Genomic DNA, 20,641 nt, shown 5'->3' on the forward strand with positions numbered 1-20,641 from the left:
CTTTCAGACAGGAAACTTCGCATGTGCAGCATGAGCACATGAACAGTAACTACACCTTCTCCAATTTCATTTGAGAAAGTATCAAGTTAATTTGAGAAAGTATAAATTGAAATTGAGAGAATGTCAGATGTAGATGAGAATAGTCAATTGTATTTGGGAAGTCATCATATGTAATTGAGAATAGTGAATTGTATTTGAGAAATCGTCAAATGTAAATGAGAAGATATCAATTGAAAATGAGAAAATTTTCCAATTGACATGTCGTGACTCTTCTGTAGCCTAAAATTTAGGTTTGATTTGAGCATGAAAGGATACTGTACTACGTACACAGTATTCCGATTACTATCATAGGCTTTGCATGAGGGAAAATTAATATTTTCAATGGTGACAGTATTTCCCCTGTACTGTTTACGAATGATTAATGAGTATTATTGCTATGTATGTATTGGCAACGCGACTTTTGTCTTCAAACATTTTGTGAAACATTGCACTTGATGAAGATCAAATTCTCTACGCTTACGGCGCAATTGAACTTCATCAACTGAATCACTTGATCAACAATTCGACAATTCTTCAATGGATTTTGGGGCTTGAAAATTATGTTTTGTTCAAAAACTAAACGTTTTATTCGAATATGAAACATATTATATCATTTTATATGAGTACAGTTATGAAAAATATAAGTACTGGAAATACTGGTTTTTTAAAATATTCTCCCAATTACAACTGACAACTTCTCGATTCCAAATCGTATGCTCTCAAATTCAAATGATACTTTCTCAAATAAAATTCGCTATTCTCAATTACAAGTGATGACTTCTCAAATACAATTGACTATTCTCATTTACATTCGATGTTTTCTCAAATAAAAATGACAATTCTCATTCACAATTGATACTTTCTCAAATACAGTTGGAAAAGGTGTAGTAGTTGGAGATCGCTGGCCGCTTCAAAACGGCAACATCGCCCCTCTGTATCCCTCCCGCTATTTGCTTTCACTGCTGCGCATGTCTATCCCAAGTAAGAAGTAATTTTGTACAGAGTATAGTAACTTGGGGTATGATCACATTGGATGCACGTTCGCGCAGTGCACGCGAGACCACGCTACAGATGAGAGACATAATCTCGAAAGAGCAAGAGAATCACATTGTGACTTGTCTGTCGCTGCTCACACTGAACGCCACCAGCAAGTGAACGCTTGCTTTTGCGTTCAGTGTGAATGTTTCCATTGCTTTTCCCAGATTTTGTTTTCATCTGAACGCGTGGTCACACCCTACTACTTTACCCTAAGTGAGACTCACAGTGTAGTCAGCTCCTTATTAACAAAGGTTTGTTGTCGTTGTCTGTCATTAGACAAACAGGCAACTGTATCCTTCAGGGCGAGACCACATTAGGCGTTTTCAGACTAGTTGACAGGGCAGGAAGCTTTCCGATTGGTTGATTATCAGCTGATTCTCAAACGTCAACCCAATCAGCCAAAAAACGCTTATGTGACATCACCTCACTTGGCTCTCAATTATAGTCTGTGTAAATTTACTTCCGACTTGGGTTGGGCATGCGCAGCAGAGAAAGCATACAGCGGGAGGGATACAGAGGCGCGATGTTGCCGTTTTGAAGCGGCCAGCGATCTCCAACTTCTAGTGACTGTTCATGTGTTCATGCTACACATGCAAAGTTTCCTGTCTGAAAGTGGTCAGACGACTGACAATTCGGCAACTGCGCGTCCACTCTATCAATCACTGCAATTGGCTGATCTCCCTCCATTTCTCTGCTCTGCATATTTCTCCAAGTCTCAAGTAAATTTGCACGGACTATAAGCAATATGATTTTTAATAACGCTGACATTACAGAATGTATGGCCGACTGACAGCGACCTACGAGAGCGCATCAACGCGTCGCTTCCGCCTGGGTCGCGTCGACTGCATTCGCTCAGCCAGCGCCGAGGCGGCCGAATGGACGCGCGCCATGAACCAGCAGAATAGTGCTGACGACAGCGAAACGCAGGTCAGCGACCCTTTGCAGCCCGGGAAACGAGTCACTTTCAATCTGTTCTCAGTGAGTCGCGCATCCTCTATCTCTATATCTCTGTCTCTTTCTTGGTAGAGCGCCACTTCTAGTGTGCCGTTCAAGTAGCTTGGCAGCTGTCGAATTGTCTCAATTCCACACTTCTTCCTTTTCCCAAATATTCTTTATTGGTTCATACAATAAGTACATCATCAAAATGATAGGGAGAGAAAAAATAAGGTAGCCTTGTGCTATTCCTCTCCCAAATTTAGATAAGGTAACACATAGTCCGAAATAGGTTAAGTCTAACTTGTAGTTGTTCACTATATAATTATTAGAGACTAGCCATATGAAACGTTTTCTCAGGCATCTCAAACGAGTGGTAGAGCAGGAAGCTCTCTGATTGGCTGTGATTGGGGAATAATTTGATAACAGCCATCAGAACTCCTGCCTTGCCGATTTGTCCACCGCCAATGCAGAAACGCCTAAAAACGCTTTGTATGTCTTGGCCCTTGAAGATGACTCTAGAAGCCTACTAAACAATTTTTGGTCAATGAAAACTCTTTCATAATAATATTCAATATTAACTGAGTACTTTGATAGGGCTACTTCTTGAATGTTCATTACATAGATTACTAGAGCCCTTATTGGGCCTACATGTTACAAGGCGATAATGCCATTACCAAGGGTTCTTTCAAAATGACACAACATTACACCAAAAATAATTCATTTTGAAAGTACACTTGATAGGCCTGATAGCATTGTCGCCAGAACTAGTTGTTTTTGATATGGTAAATATGATACGGTGATAGAGATTCTCTGTAATTAAATATAAATTCATTGTCAGCCAACATTAAAAAAGTTGATAACTTGGACAATAGATTGCAGATCAAGATCTCCAGGGCCGGTCCATGAGCTCTGATTTTATGATACTAGACTTGGTCTAGCGTTAGTCCAAGACTACGCATTGGACCGAGGCTAGAATATTGTGTTGATGCGACTAGCCAAACCTGAAGTTCAGGTGTGTAGACCAAGCCTCTCACTAAACTCCAACATTTCACATGGAGTTTTGTGTTAGAATGTTGGCAACACTCCGTTTCTGGTATCTCAGTATCTCAACAATCCTCAGTTATTCGACCATATTAATTAATATTCAGTATATTTCCAATCTACTCCACACTTAATTTCAAATTGTATTTCATTTCTTTGCAAGACCAACATTAATATTCTCTATCTCCTATTAAGCCCATTAGTTGAAAGTTTATTACAAGTAAATAATAGAAGTTTTTCTCATTTTTATCAAGCACATACCCGTATGGAATCGCTCATAATTGAATATTAACTTTAGTAGAAAATAACTGATTAAATTTCATACGGTGTGTAGTGATTTATGCATGGCTTTATTAGAAACATGAGGGGTTTCTACAATGAAAGATATATCATTTAGGTTTCATTGAGAATGAAAACCATACTTATAGTTTACATAGAGAAAAGAATAATAGTATTTAAAAGATTAATAAAATAAATGCTCTACATATGAAGCCTTCTCAATTAATACTCGTTCACGCCAAGGTATCTAGAAAAAATGTATTCAATATATTCCGTATATTTGCAAACGCTGCCAAGTGACTTGAATTGTGCAATAGATGAGCTAAGAAAAACAACTGACAATAAGGAAAGTAAATTTGAAAATATTATTAAAAAACAAAAATAACTATTTCAATACATTGTTGAACCGATGATGGCTGTTACCCACAATCAACTCCAAATCCAATTTTTCAGAAAAATTTGTTTATTAAGCAGGGTCAATTTCTTTCTAATCAAGCCTGACCACTTTTTGTTCTAGAAAAGGTACCTGAACTCTAGAAAAATGATTTTATGAATCTCTAGAAATATTAATCAACCATAATAGGGAATAAGCAGGGTCAATTTCTTTCTAATCAAACCTGACCACTTTTTGATCTAGAAAAGGTACCTGAACTCTAGAAAAATGATTTTATGAATCTCTAGAAATATTGATCAACCATAATAGGAAATAAATTTTGTGAAAAATGGATCTTCAGGAGAATTTATGGCTTCAGAAATATATAAAAAGCTTGATTTTTACTTTAAGGGTTTTATCATGGAAAAAATATAGCATAAGTAGATATCCCATGGTATAGGACGTTCATGTTCCAAATTTCAAGACGATTTTTTGTTAACTCAAGCCGATACTGACGACTATAGTCTATCATTTCTGATTTGGCTGGGTGAGAGTGTAAGAAGGGCACAGTATGAGAGACTACCAGCGTCACATAGCTTCACCAAAACAACTACTAGGACTATAAGCTTGAGTATACATTGAAAATTGGAACATGAACGCCCTATACCATGGGAAATCTTCTTGTGCTACATTTTCTCTAGGGTTTTTATAGCATGATAAATTATTGATTTCCATTTAAAGTTACGGGGGTATGGTACTTAAATTTAAATTAGAAAACGTTGGAAGAAAGAAACTATAAACTTTAGGCTAACAACATGTTAATGCCAAATTAATAATTCTTTATGAAAGCTTTTACATCAATAATTGTTTTGCTTTCTATTTCCTATTGAATTTATAGGAAATATGCAACAAAATTCCTATATTGGTGACCGCGACCTGGTCAACAGCAAGCATTTCTTGTTGTGAAGTTACCTAGATACGTTACTTAAGTAATCCACCACAAATTCTATTGTTGTTTGAAGCTTCCTCAACAAGATTACAATGTAGTAACTGTTTATCCATGTACCAGATTGAAACATTAATATATAAATAATACAATATATATTTAACGGTATCTTTACTCTATGATAGAATAAATCATGAACTGAATTATTGTCTTCACAGAGATGTATGGTAAACATTTTTTCACAAACCCCAATTTTAATTCAATTATCTGAAACTACTTGTGTGACCCAGGGATTTGGAGTTGTTTGTATCTTGAGGTGCGTACAGATATACACGCCGCGAACATGAGCAATTCACTTTTAATCAGCTCACTATATCTGTATTTTTACAGAAACGGTAAGATACAGATATAAAAAGCTTGACATCAGCTGATATAAAAGTGAATTGCTCATGTTCGCGGCACGTAAATCTGTACGCACCTCAACCGCTAGTCATTCTGTTATTATTAACAATTAAAATAAATTAATAACACAATTTAATTCACAATAAAACTTTAGACAAGAACAAATCATAAAATAAATAAGACCCATTTAATTCAAAATTTGTTATCAGGGTCGTGCCCTATACATACAGAGTTGCTCTATTTTTAACAAGCAAAAATAATATAACAGAATAATGGTAAAGAGACACATTGTGAGAAATCAATTTCCCATAAACAAGCGATAGAGGAACATCACGAGAACTTGGAATGCATTTAATTTCATTCACACAAACTCTGCAAGTTTTTTATTTACCACTTTTACTACTCTATTCATTATTTAACAGCTCTTTTCTCTATTTCATCTTAAAGATACTCCACATTTTAACATTTTCAAAAATGTATTATGGTTGGCATACAGAGCTGTTCATGTTTATTGTGAGTAATATTACTTTCACAAATCGTGTAAATAACCCATCACTTTATGATTTTTGAAAACGATAGTGTGCACAATTGGAAACAACTAATCAAAATTATATGGGAGAATTGTGATAATATCCTTGGATGTATATTTTATCCTAATTGTGGGAATTATTAAAACAATATAAAAACTTGGAGTACCCTTTTACTTGAAACATTTCAAACTTAAAAAATTAACATGAAGTACCTTCAATTTAAAACATTTCAAACAATAGTTTCCAATTCAAACAACTAGTTTCCAACCGAAAAGGACGAAACTAGTTGTTTGAATTGGAAACTAGTTTTTTGAATTGGAAACTAGTTGTTTGAAACTAGTTTTTTGAATTGGAAACTAGTTGTTTGGAATGTTTATTAAAGGTACTTCATGTTTCTATATTGTTTTCAATCATTTTAAATAAAGTAGCCCATAAAAGTGAAGTGATTTATCCTAATTGCAATATCTTCAGACTTTAAATATCAATATCTTATTCTCTCACTTACATAATAACTTATTCGCTCGAATACAATTCTTTCAAATACATATTCTCTAAAAAAAAATAATATATTCAGCAAATAAAATTACAGTGTATATTATATTACAGTGTATTTTCATAGTACAGCTCTTTCTAGTTTATATCATTCAGAAAAATAAAATCACTGAGGTGAAATGAAAACGATTTTGTCAGTTCCATATAATTTATTTGAGCCAAACTTAAGTTTCAATGCACTAAGGCATCATCTTCAGTGGTCTTCAGAAGTCTAACAAAAATCTATCTAACAATACACTATCTGTGATGTTTTCACTATGAACAGGGATATTATGGAATTTCTCCATATTAAGGTGAAATGAACGATATTGTCAGATCCACATAATTAGGTAGTTTATTTTAGCCGAACTTAGTTTCAATGCACTAAATCTGCGTAACAAAATGTTAATAACTTAATCCTCAGGCTAGGCACACGCCAGTTAGTCAAGACAAGACAAGACATGATCAGACACAATACTTCACATACCGTAGTTGCTTATGACGCAACACACACTGATTAGTCATTGCAATTAGACATGTTTTCATAAGCAACTATGTGAAGTATTGTGTCTGATCATGTCTTGTCTTGACTAACTGGCGTGTGCCTAGCCTAAGGATTAAGTTATTAATATTTTGTTACGTGCATTGAAACTAAGTTTGGCTAAAATAAACTATGTGGAACTGACAATATCGTTTTCATTTCACCTTAATATTGAGAAATTCCATAATTTCTCTGTTCATAGTGTAAACATCACAGATAGTGTATCTATTTCCCTCACAATCATGAACAGCTCCAGATTTATTCATCAAATTGAATGCATGTATAAAAACACTGTAACACAGAATTTTCACATTCCAAATAAAATATCAATGAATAATGCATTACATAACAAGTCACCTTCCTCAAACCAGAAGCAATATTATCAGTCAACTTTTTGGTTGATATCAATTGGAAAAAATTGAACCTTGAAGTTGTAAATGTATCATTTGCAATATCAATGATAATGAGTTAATGCATAATTGCATGTAATATGAGCAAATTTAATTTCGAATTATTCCAAACTGATCTTTGTATTTTTTATAAACTCTTTATATTTTCCACAATATTTGTCTTGCAGTTGAACTGTTCTTGAACTGTTTCTTGAATTCAAATTATTTCTATTTATTTATCTTCTGAAAAAAGCATGGCCATTTAACAAAATTATACTTCTTCATATAACTATAGATACTATTTCTTTGTTATCGAATCTCAGAATGCTATTGATCTTAACACATAGTACAAAGGATGAATAGATATGAACGTCCATTATAATGTGGAGAAACAATAGCATAAGTAGATATCCTATGGTATAGGGCGTTTATGTCGCAACTTTTACTGTTATCTCAAGCCGATTACTGTCGATTTTTACTATTTTGTTGGGGTGAGAGTGTATGAACGGCACAATATGAGAGACTATATACCAGCGTCATAAAGCTTCACGCGAAAGAACTACGTGGACTATCTATCGGCTTGAGATAACAGTAAAAGTTGCGACATAAACGCCCTATACCATGGGATATAAGATAAGATAAGATATTTATTAAGCCATAAACAATACAAGAAAGTACAGCCAAGTCAATATTACAATAATTTAAAAAAGTCAAAAGACAATATTTACAATAAATTGTAAAACAATACACAAAATCTATAAAAAGATATCACAAAAACTTAACATATATCGTCAGAATAATTCAAAATAGCCTAAAGAATGTCATATGAATAAGCATGTCACAGCCAGCAATCCAACCACGTGTATTAAATACTACAGACATGAAATAAACAATATTTATCTATCAGTGAGGAACTCTTCCACACTATAATATGCTTTCTCCGCAAGAAAAGTATACAGATCTTTTTTAAAAGTTGCAGATGACATGGACAGAGATCTAGGTAGCTTATTTAATAGTCTCAGACCATAGGTTCGAGGGTCTTTGTCGGAAAACTTCAATCTATGCTGAACAATACATGGATTGCCACTACCTCGTGTATTATAGCCATGCATATCAGAATTAGTTTGGAATGAGTCTAAGTTATTAGCAATAAAAAGAACAACTCTGTAGATGTAAATACATGGTAAAGTTAGAATTTTTAAATCTATGAAGGCATCTCTACAGGGGTGATTGTAATCAAGCTTAGCCAAATACCGTACTGCACGCTTCTGTAAAATGAAAATTTTTTGAGTGTTTCCATAGATGTACTTCCCCAAAGCTCAATACAATAAACAAGATGAGTGTAAATCAGAGAAAAGTATACAGATTTTGCTACGTTAAATGGTACATACTTTACAATATATCTTAAGACAAAGAGTCCCTTACTAATTTTACCCACCACCCTATCCACATGCTCATTCCATGACAATTTGTCATCAACAGTTAAACCTAACAAATTAACTACATTAGCATTTTCTACAATGCTGTCATTTATAAAAATAGCTGGTTCAAAAGGATGTGTCTTCTTTAAATCAAATTGAATTGCCAGGCTTTTACTTGGATTCACAGAGAGGGCGCATTCATTAAAAAACTGCACAACTTGATTTGTGAATAAGTTTGATGTGATCTCAAGGTCAACAATATTTTTGCTATGAAATAACAAGGAAGTATCATCAGCATAAAGTGTGATATCCGAGATTCTGGGAATGAGAGCTGCAAATCATTAATATAGAGAAAAACAGAAGAGGTCCAGTATGGATCCTTGAGGGACTCCAGTGCTTATATTCAATCTATCAGAGCTCGCTCTATATCCTCCATTGCATACACTAACGTATTGCATCCTATTGGACATATTGATTCAATCAATTTGCCAGCAACACCCCTCACACCAGCGAAAAAAGCTTTTTCAAGAGAATATTGACATTTACGCTATCAAAAGCCTTAGACAAATCAAGTAGTACCCCCATTGCATAGTTGCCTTTATCAATCTCTTCTATAACATTTCCAATAAATTTTATTGCAGCTGTAGTTGTTGATTTGCCCTTTACAAAATATCTACTTATAGCATATCTACTTATGCTATTATTATTAAACAAAATCCATATTAAATGCTGTAATTATTCACCTCGAAGACTTTTGCTACTGCAAATATTGACAACAGGGTTGACAGCTAGATGAGCGCTAATATTCAAAAATTATTTGTCAGCCCGGGAACAAATAATTTTTGAATAGTAGCGCTCATCGAATTTCCAACTAGCTGTCACCCTGTTGTCAATATTTGCAGTAGCAGAAGTCTTCGGGGTGAATCACAGCATTTAATTGGATTTTCGTTTAATAATAATAATCAATCATTAGCATTTGATAAATTGCATATCTAATTAATTTCCATCTGTAGACTTATGATATTGTTTTTCTATGGTAGTACTGACTGAATCAATCAATTTTCAATCACAGCTAATCAACATAGCTATAGGCTACAGTACTGATATTATGAAGGAATCCAGCTTTATTCATCAGCTTCCACTACCTCTTTCAAACATATTTTCGATTTTTTTTTTTAATTTTTACAATATTTTTTTAAATTATTCCATCTTAAGCTGCGTTTATACCAAATTTATTAACAAATGTTAATAACTCAATCCTCACAGATTCTATTAGATTGAACGGAACTTGACAAACACATGAGTTCATCATGTGTATGATAAGTTATGTTCAATCTAATAGAATCTATAAGGATTAAGTTATTATAACATTTTGTTAATAACTTTGGTATAAGCTTAAAGCTTTAGGCTAGGCACACACCAGTTAGTCAAGACAAGACATGATCAGACACGTTCAGTCACAATACTTCACATAGTTGCTTATGAAGACATGTCTAATTGCAATGACTAATCAGTGTGAGTTGCGTCATAAGCAACTATGTGAAGTATTGTGACTGAACGTGACTAGTCTTGACTTGATTAACCGTTGTCACCTGATCATGTCTTGTCTCGTCTTGACTAACTGGTGTGTGCCTAGCCTAAGAGAACACACAGCGACTAATGAAACATGTGACTAATTAATTTTTTGTTCAGGAAAAAGAGAAATTGACTCTATTTGACGCGGCAGTGAAGAAGCAAACTGAGATAATGATTGAAAATATTCTGGGAGACGGAATTGACTGTCACTTGCTGGGCCTCAGAGAACAGTCCAAACTTCTTGATCAGCCGATGGACTTGTTCAAGGATGAATCCTACAGAATTGCCAATCATTTTGCCTTATCCACAAGTCAGGTAAGCGGATTGTTCCCAAAACAATAATTTTAAACCAACTGTGAAAAATAGTAAACAAATAATAACTTATTTCCATCATTAATTTCGTTTCACATTCATTCTACAGTTTTGGAAATTATATAATAACCAGCACTGATAAGTTAGGTCATTATTAGTACCCAACCCGAGTCAGGTAAGCAGAAACAATAATTTCAAACCAGCTGTAAAAAATAATCTATATAATAAGAGAGAGTAGGGTTGTGTTTGTTCGTGTGTTCGTTTGTTAGTTTGTTCGTTTTGTTCGCATCAAAACATGTCAACTTGTGGATTGCATACCGGAAAAACGGGAATGATTTAGATCTCCTAATTTTGAACATAGATTCTAAAAATATCAATCTCGTGCACCTGGAAGCCCAATTTCATTTTTCCTTCTAGATGTTTCAGAATTAATGTTCAACTTCATAATAGTACATACATTTTCATAAAAATCACCAAATCATTATGGTCGGAATTAAAATTTGTATTATATTAAAGAACTTGATTATACACGTATACAGGTGTAAGTAGTATAGGAAAATTATGTTTGACGCATTCAATTATGTTTTAATTGAAAGGTCGTCATATGATACATGATTCCTATAAAGGATTTCCAGAGAAAAGATATGTGAAAACCGCACATCGATATCTCAAACCTTTCAAAATTATTTTCATTCATTTCCTTTTTATAGTATAGAAGATAATAGATAAATGGATGATATATCCATCTATCTTTCATCTTCTATTCTATAATAGTGGAAAAAGGACTGGCTTAAACACGTATACACACGTGTAGAGAATAGGGAATTATGTTTGACGCATCATCACGTCTGACTACTGGACTGATTTACTTGAAATGCTGCTTATAAATTCTTAATCAACGAGGATCTTATAGGCCTATCTTCAATTCTTCTGATTTCATTACGCCAAGTTTTAAAATAGACCCTTGCGAAGCACGGGTACCTAATAGTGAATAATATTTTATTTCCATCATAAACTCCGTTTTCATTCATTCTACAGTTTGGAAAATTATAATGTAACTATTGACAAGTTACATGATCATTGTGAGTAATTTAGTTTATTGTAATTACAAAACAATTGTTATGACATAGATTTTTTTGAGCTCAGTTCATCAGTTTACAGACTTTTTAGCGCACAATGTCTGTAGCATCATGTAAACTTTTATCCATATTCTTGATGAATAAGCTAGTATAATCAGCAAGAATAAAACATCAAATATACAACAAAATAACATACAAACACAAGACATAATTAAACAAGGTGATATACCAACACAAATGTGTAACGTACAGTTTGCAATTTTTCAAGTTCAGTGTAACTTTACTACTACAAACTTTTTGTGTAGTTGAGAAGTTGATATTGTGGTAACTATTCATTTAAAATAAAAAAAAAACTAAGAAATTATCAAAAACCACAGATTTATTGATAGTTAGAAAGACCGGCTTCGGTTGTTACACCATTGTCAATCTCTGATAAACTAATCTATCTTTTTCTCTGATCTCTCTGATAAACAATCTCTCATTTTTTAGAGTTTATCAGAGATCGAAAATGGTGATGGTGTAACAACCGAAACCGGTCTTTCTAACTCTAACTATCGATAAATCTGTGCTTTTTGACAAACTCTTAGTCTTTTTATTTGATACTACTACAAAGTTTAGTATTCACCAAGTGTTGAATTTTTGTTCATTTGATTTTTCTTTAGAAATTCACTTTTTTGTTAGTTTTTGTGGGATTTTTGTTTCTATGTTTTAATCTTCTACCTGACAAAATAATTACTCAGAATTCACTGGATAATCCAGATTTGACTTTTACTAAATTTCTTTAAGAATATACTTATTAAATGAATCTAGTTTCGGAAGTAATAGAATGTATGCAAAATTATTTATTTACCGGTGGGATTTTTCAGATATTCTATCATTTTCTGTATGAAATATGAATATGCACGAGTGTTCCAATTTTTATCGAAAAATATGAACTTTTAGTTGGGTATTATAAGAAAAATTTATAATCCTGTCACAAAGTAAATTGTGACGGAAAATATTGCCAAATAATAAATAATATTGTTGAAAGACGCTCGGCTATCAGCAATGAAAGCCGACCGCGGAGCGGAGATAGAGGTACCGATGGCGCACCATCTTCCGCGCATCAAGACAATTTCCACCGCCTCTGGCGGCGGCTTCAACTCCATCCCCTCCACTTTGGGGAGTTTAAAGGCCGGACGAGCCCCAGACTACAGCATTCCGCTCACAACCTCCTGCTCCTGGTACAGCGGCCGTTGGCTGCGTACGTCCCCGACCTCCTGTCCTGGGTACAGCGGCCCGTTGGCTGCCGTACGTCCCTAACCTTCCATCTCCCTAGGGCACAGCGGACCGTTGTCTGCCGTCCCTGTCCTCCCAACTCCCTAGGGCACAGCGGACCGTTGTCTGCCGTCCCTGTCCTCCCATTTCCCAGGCACAGCGGACCGTTGTCTGCCGTCCCTGACCTTCCATTCCCCCAGGCACAGCGGACCTTTGTCTGCCGTCCCTGACCTCCCATCTCCCTAGGGCACAGCGGACCGTTGTCTGCCGTCCCTGTCCTCCCATCTACCTAGGGCACAGCGGACCGTTGTCTGCCGTCCCTGTCCTCCCATTTCCCCAGGGCACAACGGACCGTTGTCTGCCGTCCCTATTCTTTCCATCCCCTCAGGGCACAGCGGACCGTTGTCTGCCGTCCCTATTCTTCCTTCTCCCCAGGGCACAGCGGACCGTTGTCTGCCGTCCCTATTCTTCCTTCTCCCCAGGGCACAGCGGACCGTTGTCTGCCGTCCCTATTCTTCCTTCTCCCCAGGGCACAGCGGACCGTTGTCTGCCGTCCCTATCCTGTCTGTCCTTCCTTTTCCTACTTCACTGGAGCGGAACCGAGGCCGTAAGGCCGATACAAAATTACATCAAAGTGGTGTCATCAGAGAAGAGAGCGACCTTCACGCCATCAGAAGCCCAGGAGGTGCTGTTCCGCCGCTGAGGCACAAGAAGAAGAAGAGGACTTCGACTTGCCTCCTTTCCCCGCCCACATTACGACTGAACGAAGTCATCCAGGAGCAACACCTGGGTATCAATCACCCACCTCTGAAGCTACTCAGGGTGTACGTGATAGATTGGCGCCCGCACTTGGGGCACGAGGCAACGAAGTAAGAATCATGAGTGAACAGGGAGAGTCTGATTCAGATGCTCACACCAGAGCTGACAGAGGATCAGTCGGTCGAGGACATAAACCCCGGGTGATAGCCGACCCCAGAGTTTCCTGGATCTATAAATTGAAAAGGAAGAAGCATTCAATCTTCTACAAGATTGGGGCATAGTGTCATCTGGAACACTTGCTGAGTTGAGAAGGTTGTTAGTAGAACAACATAAGAAGATGGCTGTACGTTTTCCCAGCCCAAGACCTGGAATAGTGAGCAGAAGCAGTGAGGATCCGACACTCAGCAACAGGTACTCATGCTGAAGTTGGAACCAACATTCACACAAACCCCCTTATGGACCCAGGGGCGGTATGTGACAAAGTAAGAAGCTGGAGACTGTCATTCGATGGCCAATCAGATGCCCCAGCTCTTAGAAAGGCTAGACGAGCTACAACAAGCTTATGGGCTCACTGGCAACCAACTACTAGTCGCGCTACCTGAATTACTAGTTGGTAAAGCTACCTATGGATGCGTAATCGTCGTGACCAGTGGAAATCATGGGACAATTTTGTGACAGATTTCAGATCACGCTACTACCCACTTACCTATGAGGAGGACCTCGAGACTCTAATTCAGGCAAGGAAGCAAAAAGAAGGTGAATCGTTTGACGAATTTCTCGAAGATGTACTGACACTCATGGCGTCGAGGAGGTTTTACAGACGAGAATAAATTACAGAGAGTGTATAAGAATCTCCTCCCACGGTACAAATTGTATATTCGGCAATCAGATGTTCATAGTATCAACGAATTGGAAAAAATTCGCGAGGAGTATGAACAAATAAAAGCAGAGGAGAAACAGAATAGACAGAATTCGAGAGTTCACATGATTGAGGACACGAAAAAGATACAAGGCTCAAGGTTGAGACAGTTATAACCCCCACTAGTAACAGACCATCTCTCAGTGAGTCTGAACCCATGTGTGGGCAATACAAGAGACCGGGGCACTGGAGATCACACTGTCCCGATATCCCACCATGTAAAAGGAGCGGAAAGAGAGCACTGAAATGTGTCTGTGATGTGCAGAAGGAGAATAAAACTCCGACAAGACAGCAGTTATGCGAACGGCACACAGGATTCCTGTGATTGAAGAGCATCAAGGACAACAGACTATTCATTACTGTGACAATCGGTGGTAAAAGTGTCGGCATTGCTAGATAGTGCGCTGAAGCTAATTATATGAGTAATGAGGTTTATGAAGTTCTCCAAAGAATAGGGATGATAAGGAAGGTACCAACTCATCACCACGCAATATTAGCTGATGGACGATCTACCCCATTAAATGGGAAGCTGACACTAATGTAACTATAGGACAAATCACAGTTCCACTAGTGGCGTCTATAATGGAAGGACTTGGACAAGAGTTGCTATTAGGCATGGAATTTATGCGTGATAACAAAGTGAATATTCACACATCACGAGAGAGGTGGAGTGGGATCCTCCCCAATTGAATCCTTCAAGTCAGCGAATTATGTCACGATTGCTCTTATTGAGGACTGAGAGAACATCAGTCCCAACAATAGCGGCTGTAGACTCCAAATCTCCAGACAACAAGAGTCGGAACAGAAGGATGTTCAAGAAGGATGGTTTGAACAGAGTCGAACCCAATGCCTTGATTGATAGAGAGGCAGAGTTGTCATATATTCCAAGACAAGCATCCAGGGATGACATAGTTGATCACTGTGATGGAATGAATGACTCTGAACGACAGGCCGCAATTTATGCTCCAACTGTCCAAGCAAAGACTTTGAACTCTGAGAAGTTAGGATGGAACGAATGCCACCTCATGGCAAGTCAGAATCTAGCCCAGCAGTCGAAATGGAGAGGATAACTCGAGGTGAGATACCAGCCTCCACAGACCAACTGACACCCCCCTTCACATGACAAAACAGAGGGTGATAGTGAAAGGATCAGAGTCACCCTTAAATGACAAAGAGACGGTTGAGGTCTCAGTGAGGCGAGTTCCAGTTCGTGTCGAGTCAGATGTTAGCATCACGGTCAACACAAAGCAGATAGTCCCACAGGATCCCAGACCAGGCCCATCTAAAAATATGGATCTGGTGCTGTGCCACCGCAACACAACCCAGGCAAGCGTAAACGGCTGCAAGCCATGCATAAAAGTCCGATTATCAAATGGACGATGTAAATATGTACCTGTGGACCAGGTATAGATGAAGCTTATAGCGAGTGTCATACACCTCTAAAGGTGATGCCTGAGAGGTGTACACCTCTTAAGGTGATGCCTAGATGGCTCACGCCTTTAAAGGTGGTGCCATAGAGGGCTCCGACCCCCCCTCCCCCCAAGTAGGAGTGGGGTGTCACAAAGTAAAATTGTGACGGAAAATATTGCCAAATAATAAATAATATTGTTGAAAGACGCTCGGCTATCAGCAATGCTAGCCGACCGCGGAGATAAGGGAGGTACCGATGGCGCACCATCTTCCGCGCATCAAGACGATTTCCACCGCCTCTGGCGGCGGCTCAACTCCATCCCCTCCACTTTGGGGGAGTATTTAAAGGCCGGACGAGCCCCAGACCACAGCATTCCGCTCACAACCTTCCTGCTCCTGGTACAGCGGCCGTGGCTGCCGTACGTCCCCGACCTCCTGTCCTGTACAGCGGCCCGTTGGCTGCCGTACGTCCCTAACCTTCCATCTCCCTAGGGCACAGCGGACCGTTGTCTGCCGTCCCTGTCCTCCCATCTCCCTAGGGCACAGCGGACCGTTGTCTGCCGTCCCTGTCCTCCCATTTCCCCAGGGCACAGCGGACCGTTGTCTGCCGTCCCTGACCTCCCATTCCCCAGGGCACAGCGGACCGTTGTCTGCCGTCCCTGACCTCCCATCTCCCTAGGGCACAGCGGACCGTTGTCTGCCGTCCCTGTCCTCCATTTCCCCAGGGCACAGCGGACCGTTGTCTGCCGTCCCTGACCTCCCATCTCCCTAGGGCACAGCGGACCGTTGTCTGCCGTCCCTGACCTCCCATCTCCCTAGGGCACAGCGGACCGTTGTCTGCCGTCCCTGTCTTCCCATTTCCCCAGGGCACAGCGGACCGTTGTCTGCCGTCCCTGACCTCCCATCTCCCTAGGGAACAGCGGACCGTTGTCTGCCGTCCCTGACCTCCCATCTCCCTAGGGCACAGCGGACCGTTGTCTGCCGTCCCTGTCCTCCCATTTCCCCAGGGCACAGCGGACCGTTGTCTGCCGTCCCTGACCTCCCATCTCCCTAGGGCACAGCGGACCGTTGTCTGCCGTCCTGACCTTCCATCTCCCTAGGGCACAGCGGACCGTTGTCTGCCGTCCCTGCCTCCCATTTCCCCAGGGCACAGCGGACCGTTGTCTGCCGTCCCTATTCTTTCCATCCCCAGGGCACAGCGGACCGTTGTCTGCCGTCCCTATTCTTCCTTCTCCCCAGGGCACAGCGGACCGTTGTCTGCCGTCCCTATTCTTCCTTCTCCCCAGGGCACAGCGGACCGTTGTCTGCCGTCCCTATTCTTCCTTCTCCCCAGGGCACAGCGGACCGTTGTCTGCCGTCCCTATCCTGTCTGTCCTTCCTTTTCCTACTTCACTGGAGCGGAACCGAGGCCGTAAGGCCGATACAAAATTACATCAAAGTGGTGTCATCAGAGAAGAGAGCGACCTTCACGCCATCAGAAGCACCAGGAGGTGCTGTTCCGCCAGCTGAGGCACAAAGAAGAAGGAAGAGGAACTTCGACTTGCCTCCTTTCCCCGCCCACATTACGACTGAGCGAAGTCATCCAGGAGCAACACCTGGGTATCAATCACCCACCTCTGAAGCTACTCAGGGTGTACATGATAATCCTTTTATTTATTAGATTAGCAGAAACAATACAATGACCGGAAAAGAAAAAAACAGGCTATTGTCAAAAACTTCTTCAATTCCTAATTTAGTTTCAAATTGTCCAAATATTCCTGCATGAGTATCAAATTATTATTGAAAATAGGATACTCATTCTTGACTTACAGAAGATGTGAGGTGAATAATGGTAACAAATATTTTGAAAATGAAAATCGTGAAAAACTCTTTCTCAAACCAATACATTTTAGTGGATGAAAGTGCAGTGGTCAGAGAAACCCAATTGAAAACTTATACAAGAATGTGTATGTCACTAAAAGTTTTATCAGGTCATTGAAATATAACAAAAAATAGATCTGAAGGAAGAATTTTCGAAAATTATCGAAATTTATAAGAATGATGAGAAATAAGTTGTGATGTATCATGTCACAGAGAGAAGCTAACGTTAATATTGACAACAAATAGAATAAACAATCTTTCTGTCAATGACAAAGATTGTTCAAAGACAAAATACTGTTCATTAAACTCTAAAATCCTGACCAATATGTGCCTGTAAAAGTCAGAGTGGTGTAAGTCATTTTTTTTTATTTTCGAGTCAAGTCCGGTTATGGGTTCTAGAACTATAAATCTATTACTAGAAGAGTGGTGTAAGTCATATGGTTCAAGGAACTGTCCAGAGAGAGAGAGAGAGAGTCATATTCATCATAGTGTTGCATGTAATTAACACACCTACAAAAATGTTAATTAATCAATTTTTTTGTCATTAACAAACCTACAAAAATGTTAATTGATTATTTTCTTGGTCGAATCAATAGTCATTAGTGAGAACAAAACATGCCTGTGGCCCTGAAATAGTATATTTCGCATCTAGAGCAGAAAATGAGATTTTTCCAGCTCGAAATCGGTTTTCAAGTCCTCGAGGCCGTAGAGCAGACTAAAAGATTGAGACGCGGAAAAAACATTTTTGCCCGTGCCGGACGAACGATATTTTTTGCCACACTACAGGTATTGCTGACAAAATAAATAAAGAAACTCGTTAAGTTAAGCTATCGTACCTATCTCTTGATTTTAGTGTAGAAGATTTGCAGTCAGGATTTCAGATCTTTTAAAATTTCACTTGGATACCACAGTCATCTTCAAGCATTTTTGAAAATTCGGAATGCACTAATCAACAATAAATAATTGAATAAAATGGTTGCGAAGTGAATTAGTTTGATTCGAAACTGGAACTGAAATCATGGCGACTTCAGCTGATGATGAAGTGGACACTCGCCCGATCTAGCGGATGATTATTAACTACTTCCATGAGCGGCTGAAAGAGACAACTTTCTGGCTAGACGGAAAAGAAACCCTTTTCTGACGTCGTCTGCAAACAAGGTCTTTCAGATCTACATAGGGACTGGAAAACAGCTGCTTTCTGTGCAGTGTGGCGAAAACATTAAATTCATCACCTTCTCACTTGGGAATTGAGGGAATAGCTTCTACTAAAACCTTTAATTTCTCAGAAGAAGGTTTATATGACTTACACCACTCTGACTTTCACAGGCTTGATTTTCTGACTTTACTAATATATGATTCAAATATATGTCTCATGTGACCAGGTGACAACCACCCTAGTGTATAATTTTTTAAAGATTAAATAGATTATTTTAAGATTAAATTATATGAAAGCTGAAATGAGCTTTGAACTCGAGTCACCACCGCTGAAATGATACTTTTAATTATTTCTGCAGGTTCCAACCACATCTGACTGCGTTCTGGGATATGGTCCGGTGGTACCAGACGGTTACGGATGCTGTTACAACCCGTGGCCCAATACTATCACGTTCTGCATATCGGCGTTCCATTCTTCCGAGTCGACCAAATCTTCACTTTTCGCTCAGAACCTGGAGGACAGTTTGCTGGCCATGCAAGAACTGCTGCAGTCCGGGGGACATAGAACCACGGAGAAAATTTAGCATAAGAAGATGCTATCATTTGCAATTATTTCTCTATAGAATCACAGAGAGAATTTAGCATAAGAAGATGCTATCATTTGCAATTATTTCTCTATAGAATCATAGAGAGAATTAAGCATAAGAAGATGCTATCTTTTTCAATTATTTCTCTTCAGAATCATAGAGAAAATATAGCATAAGAAAATGCTAACTTTTGCAATTATTTCTCTATAGATTCATAGAGAGAATATAGCATAAGGAGATGCTATCTCTTGGAATCTATTCTCCATAGAACCAAAGATATAGCATAAGAAGATGCAATCTTTTCTCAATAGAACCCATGGTTTGTATAATCCATACAGTTAGGAAGCTTTGTATCAAATTATGTTGTTGTGTATCAAGTTGAGATAATACTGTATCATATTGTGTTGATACTGATACACCATAAATGTATGGTGATACCATAATAGAGAAAAGATAGCATAAGAAGATATCCCATGGTATAGGGCGATAATGTTCCAAATTACACTGTAAACTCAAGCTGATAGTCCCAGTAGTTCTTTTTCGTATTATGTGCCGCTGGTATAGTCTCTCATACTGAATACTTGTAACATACCTACTTTTATATTATTACTTCCATGAAAACTAGTCACTAGGACTAACCATAATTTTGTTCTCTTATTTCTTATCCTAAATCAAGCTGATCTTAGAGCACATATTTTTGATTGAATTATCCAAGTCGACAAGTATTAGCAAGTACATGCCACAGCTACATGCAAAAGAATGCATATGATTTCAAGATAAAGGCACATGGTAATGATTCGTGCCACAAATCTAGAATATAAAGTTTAGCCTGTGATATTTTTATTGATTTCAAATATTGTTCTATTTTTATATTATATTTTTTATCGCTCTATATATATATTTTTTGCCTCGATTGATCTTTGCATTATTTGTGTAAATATGTGTGAAATTTTCATGGTGTGCAATTTATTGTTTATTCCTCATCTCTATAGTATAAGTATCATTTATATATATATTTATTATTTATTGAATTACAAGAGTTATAGGAGAAGCCCATATCTAGACCTAACAAGATTTTTTAAGACTGAATACTATTAGAAAAACCACGACCTAATTATATTAAATCTCATGCTTTACCGACTGATGCCAAGCAGGAGGCTAATCGTTATTTTTATATAAAGAATAACGTGACATCTTGCAATAAGCTAATGTAATGTAATGTATAATAAAGGCATGAAAGTCAATTGAAATTGAAGGCGTTT

General features: G+C 38.2%; 1 protein-coding gene across 2 annotated transcripts; it reads left to right on the forward strand.

Annotated features, from left to right (window-relative positions):
* Positions 1-1,844: 1,844 nt before the first annotated feature.
* LOC120355827 (choline O-acetyltransferase-like) lies at positions 1,845-19,734 on the forward strand. 2 transcript variants are annotated; one of them, XM_039444553.1, is made up of 3 exons: positions 1,845-2,004; positions 10,159-10,356; positions 19,152-19,734. In XM_039444553.1, the coding sequence occupies exons 1-3, from the start codon at positions 1,852-1,854 to the stop codon at positions 19,374-19,376; spliced, it is 576 nt and encodes a 191-aa protein (XP_039300487.1). In that variant the 5' UTR covers positions 1,845-1,851; the 3' UTR covers positions 19,377-19,734. The 2 variants fall into 2 exon arrangements, with proteins under 2 accessions (XP_039300487.1, XP_039300486.1); XM_039444552.1 differs by having other exon boundaries at positions 1,845-2,055; positions 19,152-19,732.
* The last annotated feature ends 907 nt before the right edge of the window (positions 19,735-20,641 follow it).

This window comes from Nilaparvata lugens, unplaced genomic scaffold (assembly GCF_014356525.2).
Source record: "Nilaparvata lugens isolate BPH unplaced genomic scaffold, ASM1435652v1 scaffold4931, whole genome shotgun sequence".
Taxonomy (NCBI): domain Eukaryota; kingdom Metazoa; phylum Arthropoda; class Insecta; order Hemiptera; family Delphacidae; genus Nilaparvata; species Nilaparvata lugens.

What these genes read in the sequence shown, in the direction of transcription:
- LOC120355827 (XM_039444552.1), top strand. Translation starts at nt 1,852, where the DNA reads ATGTATGGCCGACTGACAGCGACCTACGAGAGCGCATCAACGCGTCGC. An exon ending in TCACTTTCAATCTGTTCTCA is followed by an intron (nt 2,056 to 10,158) that starts GTGAGTCGCGCA and finishes TTTTTTGTTCAG; the next exon opens with GAAAAAGAGAAATTGACTCT. An exon ending in TTGCCTTATCCACAAGTCAG is followed by an intron (nt 10,357 to 19,151) that starts GTAAGCGGATTG and finishes TTATTTCTGCAG; the next exon opens with GTTCCAACCACATCTGACTG.